The sequence below is a fragment of the Cheilinus undulatus genome, linkage group 6 (genome assembly GCF_018320785.1).
Source record: "Cheilinus undulatus linkage group 6, ASM1832078v1, whole genome shotgun sequence".
NCBI lineage: Eukaryota > Metazoa > Chordata > Actinopteri > Labriformes > Labridae > Cheilinus > Cheilinus undulatus.
The window spans coordinates 12,813,064-12,827,757 of record NC_054870.1 but is presented as its reverse complement, the minus strand read 5'-3'; the positions used below and the strand labels follow the sequence as shown (position 1 = coordinate 12,827,757).

The window sequence follows — 14,694 nt, the reverse complement described above, 5'->3', positions numbered from 1 at the left end:
AAAGAGTCCTCACTTACATTAGTAGATTTAGTGATGTTCTGTTAACTGACAGTGGTTTCATGAAGTGGTCTTGTGCTCATTGTGTAATGGAGAGCCAACCCAGCAACAGGCCTCAGGAATCAGCACCTTCCCCTATAACTTCCATCCATCCATTTTCTATCCCACTGGGGGTCGGGGGGCAGGGGGGCTGGAGCCTATCCTACCAATCGCAGCCCCTAAATCTTCCTAACCTCAAAATAAACTCACAAAGCGGTATTGAAAAGGAACAGACGAAGACATGCTTGGAGAGAAATAAAAGAAAAGAAACAAGAAGTGTCCAAAGAAAGTGTGCCAGCTGCTCCTCTACATACTCTCGCCTTCTTTCCTCAGTACAGACTGCAGGTACACAGCAAAATCGCCAGTTAGATTAACACTGAGAGTGTTAAATCTAACACTAGAAAAGTGTGTATATGTGTCCACTCTTTTGAGTGTTAATTTAACACTTTTCAAAGTGTTACTTTTTTTTACACTGAAACAGTGTTACTGCAACACTGTATGGTGTCAAAAATTTACACTGGTGAACACTGAGTAGTGTTGGTAGTACTCAACACTGGCATCAGTGTTAAAAAATTAACACTAAGGAGTGTATTACACTTAATTTCAGCAGGTGTAAAATACCGTGGATAGCAACTGCCCCGCTTCCAACCCGACAATATCAAGATACAAGACATGTATGTTCCACAGAATCAGTGTTGGTAATCAGACACACCTGACAAGATTGACTGCCACCTCACACTGTGAGGTATCTGACAGCGATCAGGGAGTTATGAGACAGACTCAAAGACAAAGCTCATCCGTAGTTGACAATCTGCCCTCACACCACAGTTACAAGTAAACTGTCACCACAGCCAAGACTTGACCGACCTAGAAGACAACTACACTCATGGTGCAAAAGTGTGTATGCATCAAAAACTTAGGAACTCAAGATAATTCAAGAAACATGTGCAAGTGAATCCCAGCAGTGACCCCCTGTACAACAGGCAACATCTAAACACAGCTAATCATCTAAATACATCTAAAAACATCTGAACCCAGCTTAACACTCTGCACTAAGGTATGATGGGAAAACTCTGCCCCCCAGATTTGAAATCACAATAGGTGGGGCTTGGATCAACTGACTCTCTACAGTGTTGGAATAACACTGGTTGATTTAACACTGTCAAATAACTCCAACACTGAAGACAATTTACTCTGAATGGAGTTAAAATAACACTTTGAGTGTTAAAATCAACACTGAAATGTTTAACACTGAGAATTCAACACTCCAGTTTTTGCTGTGTAGAGGGAGGAGGAAGACCTGAGAGAGACAGAGAGCAAACAAGACTCTAAAGTAAACTGGACCACAGGGATTTGTCAAACTAGAGAGACTTTTAATTTGGCTTTAATTACGGAAGTCAGACATAGATATTTCCCGGTTCAATGCATTTTTATTGAATTTTCAGAAATAGTTTTACAAAAGAGTACATATATGTACAGTGCTGTGTATAAATTTTTGCATGTTTAGGTGACAGTAAAGCACAGATGTTGCGAGTAAGCTGTCTGAGGGCTGGAAGGAGGATTGACACAACTCTGGCCACTCTGGCTGTCTTTGCACCAGGGGCATGGGGAAACAATCTGTTGAAAAGATAAAGCCCACATCTTTAGGTGGAGTGAGGGGTAGATGTGGGGAGTAAGCAAGGCCTAGGCTACTGTTTGGATGGGTAGTTAGGGTTGTCACGAGCCCAGGTAGTGCTGTGGATGTCCTCAGGGCCCGAAAACTGCGAGCAGTTGCTGAGAAACACACATGTGTGTCACTTGTGTTGAGTTTGACTCTGGCTGCCCAAACCCCCCTCTCCAGCCCTGGGTTGTTGCATATCAGCAGCCTGCTGAATACTTAGCACCTTACATGTCTAAAATGTATGCACATGACTGTATAAACCAACTTAATCCACATTTCACAGCACACAGCAGCTAGCTGATTGAAAATCCACTGATTTTAACAAGAGGGTCTGGCTGCCTCGAGCAAAACTCTACGCTGGGGCGTTCGGTTGGAGACCTCTACGCTGGGGCGAAACCTCTACGCTGGGGTGTGGCGTCATTGCCCAAGCCTATGCTAAGGCGTGCAGCGTGTTAGCTGTTGTTAGCATTACTACAACGCTGTGCTTATGACACATTAGCATATATATTTTGGGCGTGCAGCAACACACCCCGACCCCTACGTAGTGGTCTACGCTGTGGTCTACGGTGCTGCAGATGCTGACCCGTACGCGTACGGGTCTACGCTGGACCGTGCAGTAGCAATTGCCGACCCATACCTTCGCCCCAGCGTATGGGTCTACACTATTAAACCCCGACTGGTTCGGTTTAGGCATTTAAATCCGACTGGTTAGGTTTAGGCATTAAAATCCGACTGGTTAGGTTTAGGCATTAAAATCCGACTGGTTAGATTTAGGGTCAGCCTGTCGGCAAGCAGATAGAGCTGAAATTTTGTCGCGGGCAATATACGTCATGCCCCAGCAGAGAGGTCCGCCGGTTCGGGCAATGTACGTCACGCCCCAGCGTAGAGGTTTCACCCCAGTGTAGAGGTCTCCAACCGAACGCCCCAGTGTAGAGTTTTGCCCGAGGGCTGCAGCCAGATGCCTCTCGATTTGAATCACATCTAACAAAATAAGAATGCAAAAGACACTCATGAAAACCTCATTGACAGATCTAAATCATAAAAGACTCATCAGGATTTTATCTCAATAGAAAATACAGAGCAGAAATAAACATGTAAATTAAGATGAATTGGTAGCAGGTGATCAAAAATAACATTCTTCTAGGATATATTGAAAATAAATATTGATAGCTGTAAGAAGTTGTACAACACATGTAAGACAGATCTATCAGAATTATCAAAAGGGACAAGAAGAAACTCACATTAATGATTGGTTATTTCATTTCTGATGTTTATCATTTTCAATTAAAAAAGCACTGACTTGTTAAACTGTAACAGCCCTCTTTGACATTAAACAGACATCAGGTCTTATATACTTGTGCTTGTCAGCAGTTGTTGACTGTTCTGCTCATTTTAACTCTGGTTGGTGCTGTAAGTGTGAACTCTGGCTTTAGACACGTTCCTGAAGTAGGCTAGACTACATTACTTTCATTTTCACTCACTGTTAGCATAAACGCTTGGTCAGGTCTCTGACCCTGGGGATTGTAGATGCCACAGCGTGTGTTAAAGCTTGTCTATCAGTACTTAGTGTTTCAGACACAGTCATGTAAACATTACAGACACTGAGAGCTAATGCTGCTAATGCTAACAGCTACAAGCCCCATATCCTCTGCAGCATCTTTGCATCAGAGAAGCTGGAGACAGTGCATAAAATCCCAGCAGCTGGTTTGCTGTGCTCAAAATTTCTGCTGTAAAAGAAGTTTTTTGGGATGAAATAAATTTTGTTTATAACTGCTGATTTTTGACAATTCAAAATGATGAATTTTTCACACTGGTGTGTTATAATTCAAGTGTTAATTTGCAATGTTTCACCCTCAATAAATTTTACTGAGACATCATGATGTATTTATGTTTTTTTTCCTTACAGTTTTGTTGATTGAGATCGAATTTATCACAGCTGTCTAAAAAACTAAATGCTATACTTAAATATAATACAAGACAGGGCAGTACTAAGGTAACAAATAATTTTAAGTAGTCATACATAGTGATTATTGGTTATTGGTTATATGTTACAGATATTTCTGTGAACTAATACATTTGAGTAGAGTCTACTAATGGAGCCTTGTTTGGTCCGCTGTATCCAATTCAGCTTTGTTGTTATTACTAGTTGTCATTAGTTCATCAGTTTTGTTCCAAATTGTTGCAATTGACACTTTTTTTTCAGGTGAAAGATGTACCACTTCTACCACTGACTGTTGTTACAGTATCACTGCTCTCCATTATGCAACAACACACACGGGTTAAACACCTATCTATGGTCCCTTTCCTCATGAAAACATACAGGATTAAGTCTGCAAGAGGATTCAATCTTAGACAAATTTCAGCCAGGATGTACAGAGTGTAAAACTGAGTGAAGTGAGAATATTCCTTTGGCAGGAAATGAATGATGACGGGCAGAAACAACAGTGTGTACATGAGCAGAACCAGGACTAAAGTTCCCACAATTCGTCGTTTTTCATCAGAGTGGACTGAGACAGAAGAGGAGAGGGCTCTGAGGGTCCCAACCAGGAAGAAAATAAGCAGCGGGAAGGGAAGGAGGAAAGCAATGAGCATAAAACCATATGACAATACAACTACAATAGAACTGGCCCAGACCACAAGACAGACCAGCACGGTGAGTTTAATGGATCGTCTGTAGCGGTACCACAGTGGGTGGGCGATCACCAAATACCTGAAAAATAAGAAACATAACCTGAAATTAGAATCAATATTTATATTTTAAATTTCTTTTAAAAAGGAAATTTTATGGAGTGTAACCCATTTATGGAACAAAGAATGTATGAACTTGGACATTAAACTAATTACTGCTGTAGATATTTGAGTTATAAAACTATAAAAAAAGGAAAGCAAATTTTAAAAAAAGAATGACCAAAGACAAAACGACTGAAGTATAAAAATGCCTTTTTTATGTGTGATTGTTGAAGTATTATTTCAATAAGCTGCTGTTTAAGTGTGGCTGATCCCGTCAAGTAGGACATTTGAAATTATAGCATGCAAAGTTGTAGGATGGCCACCTTGTCTTTGAATAGCATCAGAATTATAATCATGGACTACAGAAACAGTTACACACATCCGGGGTTATGAGTACCTACCTCTCCAGCGAGAGACACACCATGAAGCCAACACTGGTCAGCACACCAATTTCACGAGTATACGAGGTGATGTATGAGTCCCAGTACCAAGGTGCTACCTCAGTGATGAGCAAACAGCAGAACTGAATGAGGTCAGAAATCATGATGTTGATGACGTAGATGGGAGCAAGGTGATCATTTCGCACCTGCAGGAAGACACAGTTAACCGGAAGGTGTAAAACATGGTCAAAGACTTCTTTCTCCCAGGTATGCCATTTTACTTTGTCCAGCAGTTGCAAGAATACATTTTTTTAATTTCAGTTACATTCACTTTAAAGAAGCATCAAGCAAAATCATTTCATGTCAGATTTGTCAGTCAGTAACTGAAAGAGGAATAGGCCGAGGCTTATTTTTGCCTATCCTGTGCCATCCAAGGAATAATCTAGATACTAGATAATCAGCAATGAGATGGAAAATGTATACAGGACACTTTGTATCAGAAAATTTCCACCTGTTATTTAATTTGATACAAAAAGAGAAAAAAGACGTTCCAAATGTAAACAAGAACAAAAATAAGGAAGGAGATATTTAAAAGCATTTATTATAATGGCTAAATAATTGAAAAAGGCCAACATGTTCCGACCAGGTTGGTCTTCATCAGGGTTAAAAAACAAGCATTTGTGGTGTGGTCACACCTCTATATAAACTACAGCCAATGACAGACAGCCACATGAATCACAGAGAAAACTGGTTGTTGAGGGTTGAGCCCTGGTTGAAGACTCACATGGCTTCCTTCTTTAAGCAGCCACTGAATTTAATTCTAAATAGGGGAAATTCAAGTAAAGTCTCTCTAGACTAGTCTCTAGTCTTTCTAAACTCTCTAGAACTAGAAGACATGAAGAGGGACTATGTTACACAGATATAACAGTTATGAACATAACAAGAACAAATGAGTTCTCAAACTATCTCCAGCTTCATCTACTCTTTTTTTTTTTTTTTTTACCTAACTCTATCAACTATTTTCTTTACATACGGACAAAAATACAAAATATATCTACAGTGCCACAGTGATGGGTTTCACTGGTGGCTTTTGTAAAGCAATTAAGTATCAAGACAAGCACCTTTTAAAATTATTTTTCAAGAAATCACTCTTTATATTTCTCATACTGAGCTTGCAAGACAGGAAATTTCAATAGCATTCATCCAATATTATCCCTCCTTTACTGACAGTTTTTGGCAGACATAGACTGACACAGAGAGTCAATCATTAAAGTGAACATTTTAACTTTTTTTGCAGCTGTGCACTGAAGTATCTGACTGAACTATGATAAAACACATCAATGCTGATGTTATTTCTGACATTTGCACCAAACTGATAAAAATCTGCATTTTTTTGGCTATCAATTAGCTCAAACATCTGCTTTGAAAAATCTTTTCTGAAAAGGCCACAAGCTTTATATAACAAAGCAGAATTTTACCGCCTCTAACCAACTTGACCATTCAGAGACCACTCCCATCCTCTACTGCACCTGCACTGCCTTAGCTCTGAGAGCTCCGGCTTTAGTAACGCTGGTGCAATGGTCCAAATAGGTAGTGCTCAGGACCACCACGGTCCACCACCACATTACCACCGCCTGCTTCAGGGGACTCTGGAGGGGAAAATTCCTCCACCTCTAACAATCACTCTGAGGCAGCAATGCTGCGGGAATCTGTCTGTGTCACTTTCTGGCCAAGGGACATCACTGTCTCTCCCACCTCATCTGGAATTTTTCACATTTCTGAAGTGGGGAGAGTTAGCTCTGAGCTGGGGGTTCATTTATACTTTAAATCTGAGTTATAATACATACCAGAGAAAAGACGAAATACATGGCCACAAGGGTCAAAGGAATGCCAACCCCAATGATAACGTATGTTACTGTTTGCCCGATCAAATTAAGGTTCATCAAGTAGTCATAGTATCCATAGTCATAGTCACTGTAGTCATCAGAGATGGAGCTGTGATTGTAGCTGTCGTTCTGTGAAGAGTTGGCCATGAATAAATCCTCCATCCTTCAGACTGAAACCTGAAACAAGAAGAGGGGCTGGGGGGTGAAATACATCGAACACTTTTGTATTGCACATAAACACTGGACTTTCATAAGCAAGGACCACAACATCAGCCAGAATGCAAGTGATATTTATGTAGAAGATATTGGAACAATTCTTTTGAGAAAGTGATGTGAATTATATGCATCAGTTTAGGGATGCTTAGAGCAGTGATTCCCAACCTGTGGGCCGCACCCCCCTGGTGGGCTACCATATCATTTCCAAAATATTATGATTTTTGTGGGGGGAGGTGAAATGTAATTATATAAAAATAAAAATATACAGAATAGTGTTTTAAATGTTAAAACTCAGTTATGTTTCAGAGGATATTAAAAATGTTCAGATATTCTTTTCATTATTTTGTTTTGTTTTTCCTTCAAGTATTAGATGTGTGACAAGAAAATGAGAGATAGGTACTTTTGTTGTTATCTAGAGGTTATTGTGTGCACAGCTCCTTGAAAACTATAATACTAAAGGTGTTGCAACATGTTACAGATGCTGTGTTAGCGACTGTGGAGCTTACAACATGTTTCTCCTGTATTCAGTTCAGTCCTTTATGTTCAATCTTCCATAAAAAAAAGTGCTCTGAGAATTTATGGGGTCGGAGGTAGGCCGCGGAAATTTTTGAGACTTAAAAGTGGGCCCTGAGTTGGAAAAGGTTGGGAACCACTGGCTTAGAGGGTCTGCTGTAGCTCCTGGGCCTGACAACCCCCCCTTAAGACCCTACAGATGGGATAAAGAAGGACAGGAGTGGAAGGGAGGGTTATGGCATACGAAAGTAAAAGGGAAGGAGACGGTCAGTTTTGAATTTATGAAAACACAGGAAAAGGCATGGTTCAGGTGTGGTCCTGCTCCTGAAACTTTCCTATGCAGCATCACATGCGGTGCATTCATGAAGTACTCAGACCTCCTTCACTTTTTCAATTTTGTTCAGTTGTAGCCTGGTGCTACAAACAACAAAATGTATTATTTCCATTCATCTACACTCAGTGTCCCATCATGATGAATTGAAAACAGAATTTTGAACATTTTGGCAAATAAATTTAAAATAAAAAACTTAAATATACACTTTGATTGGAGTCCACCTGTTGTAAATTAAATTGATTGGACAGAATTCGAAAAGGCACACACCTCTTGAAAGAAGGCTTCACAGCTGACAAAAAATATCAGAACAAAAAAAACAAGCCTGATGTCAAAGGAACTGCCAGCAGAGCTCAGAGACAGGATTGCTGTCAGGCACAGACCTGGGTCTATGTCAGTGCAGAAAATAATTCTGCTGCTCCAACTGAAGGTTCCTAAGAGCACAGTGGCCTCCAAAAAACTCAAATGGAAGAAGTTTGGCACAACCAGGACTCTTCCAAGAGTTGGCCATCTGGCATAACTGAGCAATCATGGGAGAAAAACCTTTGTAAGAGAGATGACGAAGACCCCAATAGTCACTTTGACTGAGCTCCAGAGATCCTGTGTGGAGATGGGACAAAGTTCCAGAAGGACAACCATTGATCTGGGCTTGGCAGAGAGGCTAGATAGATGGAAGCCTCTCCCCCACATGAAAGCCTGACTGTTTCCTTTCTTTGCTTTTTTGGATGCCTACAGTCCATAATTAAACACCCTCAGAAATCAGGTTTGTATATCACTTTTCCCTTTGAATCATACATTTGCACTCTACACTGGCATGTTAGGTCCACTTAAAAATGTGAAAAATTCAGAGGATATGCTCATTTTTGAGTTTTTTGTTTTGTTTTGTTTTGTTGTTGTTTTGTTTTGTTTTTTTTTATTAAGATTCAGATTAGATCAGATTAGATCATTATTTTTCAAATTTAAAAAGTTATGAATTTACATGGACCAAAACTTAGTTCTTTTTGTAAGAGTTTTAAGTCAAAAATAGCCTTTTGCATTAAAAAAAACCCTTTAAGCTGAAGCTGTTTGCCTTGTAAAACCTGTGATTTTAGCCCCGTAGCATCACATTTTCATCAGCATCTGACATTTAAAGAGACATTGCATTAAAACTTCATAATAATAAAAATACATGAGTATAAACTTGAAAACCTCAAGATTATGAATTCAATATTATGGCTTTTTAAAATTGAAAATTAAAATATTTTTGCCTCATGGATTTATGACTTGATACGCTCAAATATTTTGAGTTTTATTTTTCCTAAAAATCAATGGACTCATTTTGTTTATTTCATTTCTCTTTTAGAGTGGTCCTAATATGCCCTCATGGTAAACAAGATACCATTACTGAGAATTTTTTTATTATGTTTGAAACACTCATGATGCAATGTAATATGAATCACATAAAAAAGACTCCTAAGAAGGAAAAAATATGGTACAAATATTAAAACAGTGTTTTAGGGCCCACACTTGTTGTCATGTTATTATCTGGTTAAATACACTAAGCACAAAGTAAGGAGGGCTGCCTCCTGGCATTGCTTTGACACTGGAGATTGGCTGTTACAGTTTGTCCTGGATTGTCTGGCCAGAGAGTTGTCGGCCATATCATCCTGCAAACCTTGACTGCAAATCTGTAGAAGACAGTCTTCAGTTCCTAATCGCTGACAGGCTGAGGAATCAGTCTTCTTGGGGTTTCAAATCAAGGAGTCAAAAGCAACAGTCAAATAAACTGTTTGGCATCGGCAGTGAAGATTTGGAAAATCTTTCATGGGCGCAACCACTCAACTACCGGCGCGCCCCAGAACAGAAACTTTCTAACTTACTGTACTAAGTTTACTTGTATCCTACTGGGATCTGTTGATCACTTCCCAATATCGTCACAGAATAAAATTGCCTTTTCATAATATGGCTGTGATCAAATCCTATACTGCAAAATAAAACCTTGCTACAAATACCTCGCTGTAAACCATTATTTGGTCTGAACAATTTACAAGTCAATAATACGAAGGAAAGAATGTTTTACAAAAGTCTTTTGCTCAGTAGGTATGTAGTCAAATCTTGTTTGATTTTGTAGTAATTGAGCTTTTTTAAATCCTTTATACTTTTTCACAAGTTTCATTTTCATATTTTATTTCAATTGAAATACTGATTATGTTAAGCATATTGTTATTCCTCTGATCCAGTTTTTACTTTAACAGGAGGTAGAGTATGTTATAAGACCGCTCACAATGTTCACAGCTGGAAAGAAGACAGTGAAATAAAACAGCTGACTTTATTTAAGTGTGCACAGCTATTTAAAAAGGTTTGCTAAGTATTACAAAGATAAAGTCAAAATATTTACCTTTGGAAGCAATGAGATGTGACCTGAATGAGACTTCTACCCTGATGTCTGATGTTTTGTCCTCTTTATGCCAACAGTCCACTGTAAATATGTGTAACTATGAGTGATAACATCTGGAAGAAAGATAATTATCTGCTCCTGCCCTTCAGAAGAGAGAAAATAGAATCCAGACACAAATATGCAAAGTATACCCAAACAATAGTTTGTTTGAAAAAGAAAACACCCTCAAGCTTTTGTTGTTAAAATTTTATTAAAAGGATGGAAGCTTAAGACCAAAAAACTATAAACATTAAAAATAATCCAAGTCCAGTTACTCAACATGGTTTAAAAAATTTAAGACGCCTTTAATTCATAGGGCCAGACACATTACAGTTTTTCTCCATTGGTTTGACTCATTTCTTGAAACAGAAATTACATTCTCAAAACTCTAAGATCATTTGGCAAAACAGTCTTACCATTCAGCACAACACCATAGCTCACTTGCAAAAGCTCATATCACTCCCAGAACTGTTCACTCATGTTTCAAAACTAAATTCCTTTCCCATATAAATAGTCAGGTCCACCAAAAATGAAAAGATTCTTCTCAATTGCTTTGGCTCATTTCTTAAAACAGACCAGACGTTCTCAACACTCTTGGTGCTTTTGCCAAAATAACCTGGATGGTTCAGCACCACACCATGGTTGACACCTGCAAAAGCTCATATCTCTCCCAAAACAGTTCACTCATTTGTCGAAACTAAATTCTATTCTCATATAAAGAGTCAGTGCCCCCAAAATACATTGTCCCTTTGGCATTGTGTAAGCACTGCAAGTCAAAATGTTTTGATGTTTTGTCGCTATGGCAGATGACCATTGAAATATCCCTCATGTACACCTCTCAGTCTTAGCCCAGTCCTTCAATGACTGCGGTTACTGTGCTAGTTTTATTTTTTCTTTCTTTTTTTTTGTCTAGCTAACAGAATACAATTGTGTATAAAACTAAAAAAAAAACCTATATATATATATATATATATATATATATATATATATATATATATATATGATTTCACGTTGCTGTAAGAATAGCCTCCAAGGTTTGACATCACACATTGCACTCATACTGCCAAGGAGGAAATTGTAACTTTTTATTCACACACATTACTGTAAGTAACTTTCATACATAAGAGTAAAAAGAAAATGTATACAGCATAATATTCTGTAATATAAACACATAAACAAAAAACAAGCTTTATATATACATGTTTGGCAGCATTTACAATCATGGACAAGACCTGTCAGGTAAACACAGTTTGATTGGTCATCCGAGATGTGTGAAACTCCTCTTTCGTTAGTCAAGTTCTAGTTTCACCTAACTGTCAACCAATTTATTCAGTGTTCCAAGAGATTCATGTACGGCATTCATGGTTTTACAGGATGTTCTTGATTAATTTTGACAATTGAACAGACTATTGTGCATGTGATGACTTATACAATGAAATGATGCTGACACATTTTGGAGAGAACAACCATTAGACTGAGAAGTCAACAACCAGCTTAGATCAACAAGATCTATTCACTTGGAAATTGTGCTAAATGCAGGCTATCTGTACTTAATCATTTGCAAAGATGTACTGAGACACTGAGACATGTACAAAGACATTTGCAATTTGATAAAATGAAGGAGAAATTCAATTCTGTTGTGAACATATGCCAAGTGGTTTGGACGTTTCTGTTACAAGAAATGAGCCAAACCAATTAAGAAAAACTGTAAAACATTACATTTTAATGGTGTGTTTGACACACTAAGACAAAGAGAGTAATAATTGCTGTAAACACAACATACACATTTTAAATGGGAGAAAAACACTTTTTCAGCGAATTAAAATGTGAAATGAAAATAGTGACTGTTTTGGAAATAAGGTTTATGATTATGAGATTAAGCAAGACCAACCTCAAGAATTGACCTATGCCTAAGCCCCGCCCTCAAAAGCAATGAGCCAATCACAGTGTGTATAGCATTCCCATACACTTGGACATCCTATGCCTGGACGTCCATTGAAACGAATAGGAGAAAGTCAGTTTTCGTCTGGTTTTATGTTTTTTTTTTTGTTTTTTTTTTAGATTTTAAGTTTAAAAACGGTCAAACGGTGTTCATGGGGTACATGCGACTCAAACACAAGGTATCCTGAGAGGCTGGGTGACGGAGTGTATTTTTTACCCTTTCCTAAGCCACATCTAAACCGAGAAAAGTGTCTTCTTTGGATGAAAGTTTTGCGGTAGACCACAACATCAACTCAACATGGATAAAATTAACAACATCTGTTCTAAGGTAAGGCAACATCATATTTGCGGCAGCATATTGTCACTTTGCTGGAAAGAAAGATAAAGTTATCTTTAACATCTCTAACGTTAGCTAAAGTTAGCCAATGTCAGCTCCTAGCTGTGTTGTTTGTTGTGTCACGTTGTTTGTTGGGAGTTCATTGGCATTTTTTGTTCTAGTTTTTATTCTTTGGTTATCGTACATCATTGTAAGCTGTTGTCTAAAAGGCTCTAGTTAAACTAACGTTAACTCCTGGAGCTTAGCTTCATTAACTTATCTTTAAAAGCCGAGATAACAAAGGTTGGCAAACTTTATGCTGAATGAGTCAATGTAAATACTGTAGCACCAAATTAATGGAGAGACACTCTTGGTAAAGATGGTAAAAAGGTCATTATATTTTTCTCATATTCCAAGCCAAAAACCTAAACTTCAGTGGTACTTTGATGCTGATCCTCTATCTTGTGGTCTGAGATTGTGATGGCAACCAGATGCACTGGGACCTGTAAATTTTGGCTTGTAACTGAAGCTTTTTATCGACCTTCTCGACAATAAAATGATTAATATATCCCTCCAATACGTAGTTTAAACCCTTTTGGTGACTTCTAGATGATATGTGATCTTTCTGTCTCTAAAAATCATCAATGGCCTCCAGTGAAATGTCTCCTACTGTGACAACTGCAATAGCGTCTGTCACTGAATGTTCATTGTTTGTCCGAGTGAGTGGAGGGGGCGTGGCTTAGCCATAGGCCAATAGTGACAGCTCAATAAAATACAGTATTTAAAGGAAGAAAAAATACATGTGATAACACAGGGTCAGAGCTGAAATTCTCCAACACCTGAGCTTTACAAGAAGTTGTCGTTAAAGACAGAATTTGAGAACGTCTCCATTAAAAAAAATCAGAACAGTTATTCTTTAAATCAAAACAGACCTTTTATGAACATGGGAAAAAAGCTGGGAAGCTTTTGGCTCATAAGATAAGACAGTCTATAGCTTCCAATACCATTTCAGAAATTTGTACACAGACAGGATTAAAGACCAGCAACCCAGATGATATTAACAACAATTTAAACAGTTTTATACTACTCTTTTTAACTAAGAATCACCTGGTGACTTGTCACACATGTCTTGTTTTCTGGATGGGCTGACTATCTCAGAAATAACCTTGGAGAACAGAGTGCAAATAGCGAAATTTCAACACAGGGAATAATACAGGCCATTAAATTGATGCAAAGCAACAAAGCACCAGGCCCAAATGGCTTTTCAATTGAAATGTACAAAGAATTTGCATCTAAGTTGGCACCAATTCATAAATTGTTATACAAGGATATTTTTGACCAAATGAAGTTGCCACAAACAATGACACAGGTAGTAATATCGGTATTACCTAAAGAAAGATAAGGATCCCCTGTCATGTGACTCCTACCGTCCAGTGAGGTTGTTGAATTGTGACTATAAAATCCTCACAAAAACTCTAGCTACACATTTTGAAACTGTAATTCCTGCGGTGGTAGATCCAGATCAAATTGGTTTTATAACGGAGAGACAGTCTTTTTATAACATGCGCCGCCTTCTCAGCGTCTTGTATGCACTGACCTTCTGCAGATCAGTCGGAGGTGGTGTTAGCATTGGATACTGAGAAGGCATTTTATTGCGTCGAGTTGCAATATTTGTTTGCTGTGATGGAAAGGTTTGGCCCATCTTTTCTGTCATGGGTCAAAATATTATATCATTCACCAACAGCTGCAGTTCGGAGGAACAATACGATCTTTGCCTTTTTTTTGGCTCCACAGAGGCTGCAGGCAAGGCATCTGTTTGACTTGGTGATAGAACCGCTTGCAATTGCTCTACGTACAGACATTAATGTTAGTGGCATCTCCGAGGGGTTAAGTTCCATAAGGTGTTGCTATATGTTGATGACCTGTTGTCATATATAAGGAATTTAAACCAAAACTATAAACAAGTCTAGATGGTTTTGGTCATATATCAGGTTATTGGATCAACTATGTAAAAAGTGTGCTCTTTCCGATTACTGACACAGAGGGTGACTATTCTAACTTTCCGTTCAGACTTGACAAAGGATCTTTACATACTTAGGAATTAAGGTCACACATTCTATAGATAAGTTGTTTAACCATAACTTTAAGACCCCTCTAGAGCAAACGGTACAAGATTTTAGAAAATGGTCGGCAGAATTAACATAGTTAAGATGGCAATCCTGACCAGGTTTCTTTATGGTTCTCATATTTATACCCAAGTCAACTTTTA

The 14,694-nt window shown here is 38.4% G+C and overlaps 1 protein-coding gene across 1 annotated transcript; it reads right to left on the bottom strand.

Moving 5' to 3' along the window:
• Positions 1–342: 342 nt before the first annotated feature.
• On the bottom strand, positions 343–6,854 carry LOC121511208 (G-protein coupled receptor 4-like). The gene is made up of 4 exons (XM_041789808.1): positions 6,654–6,854; positions 4,828–5,012; positions 3,938–4,406; positions 343–375 (listed from the first exon to the last, which is right to left on the bottom strand). The coding sequence occupies exons 1-4, from the start codon at positions 6,852–6,854 to the stop codon at positions 343–345; spliced, it is 888 nt and encodes a 295-aa protein (XP_041645742.1).
• Positions 6,855–14,694: the final 7,840 nt, after the last annotated feature.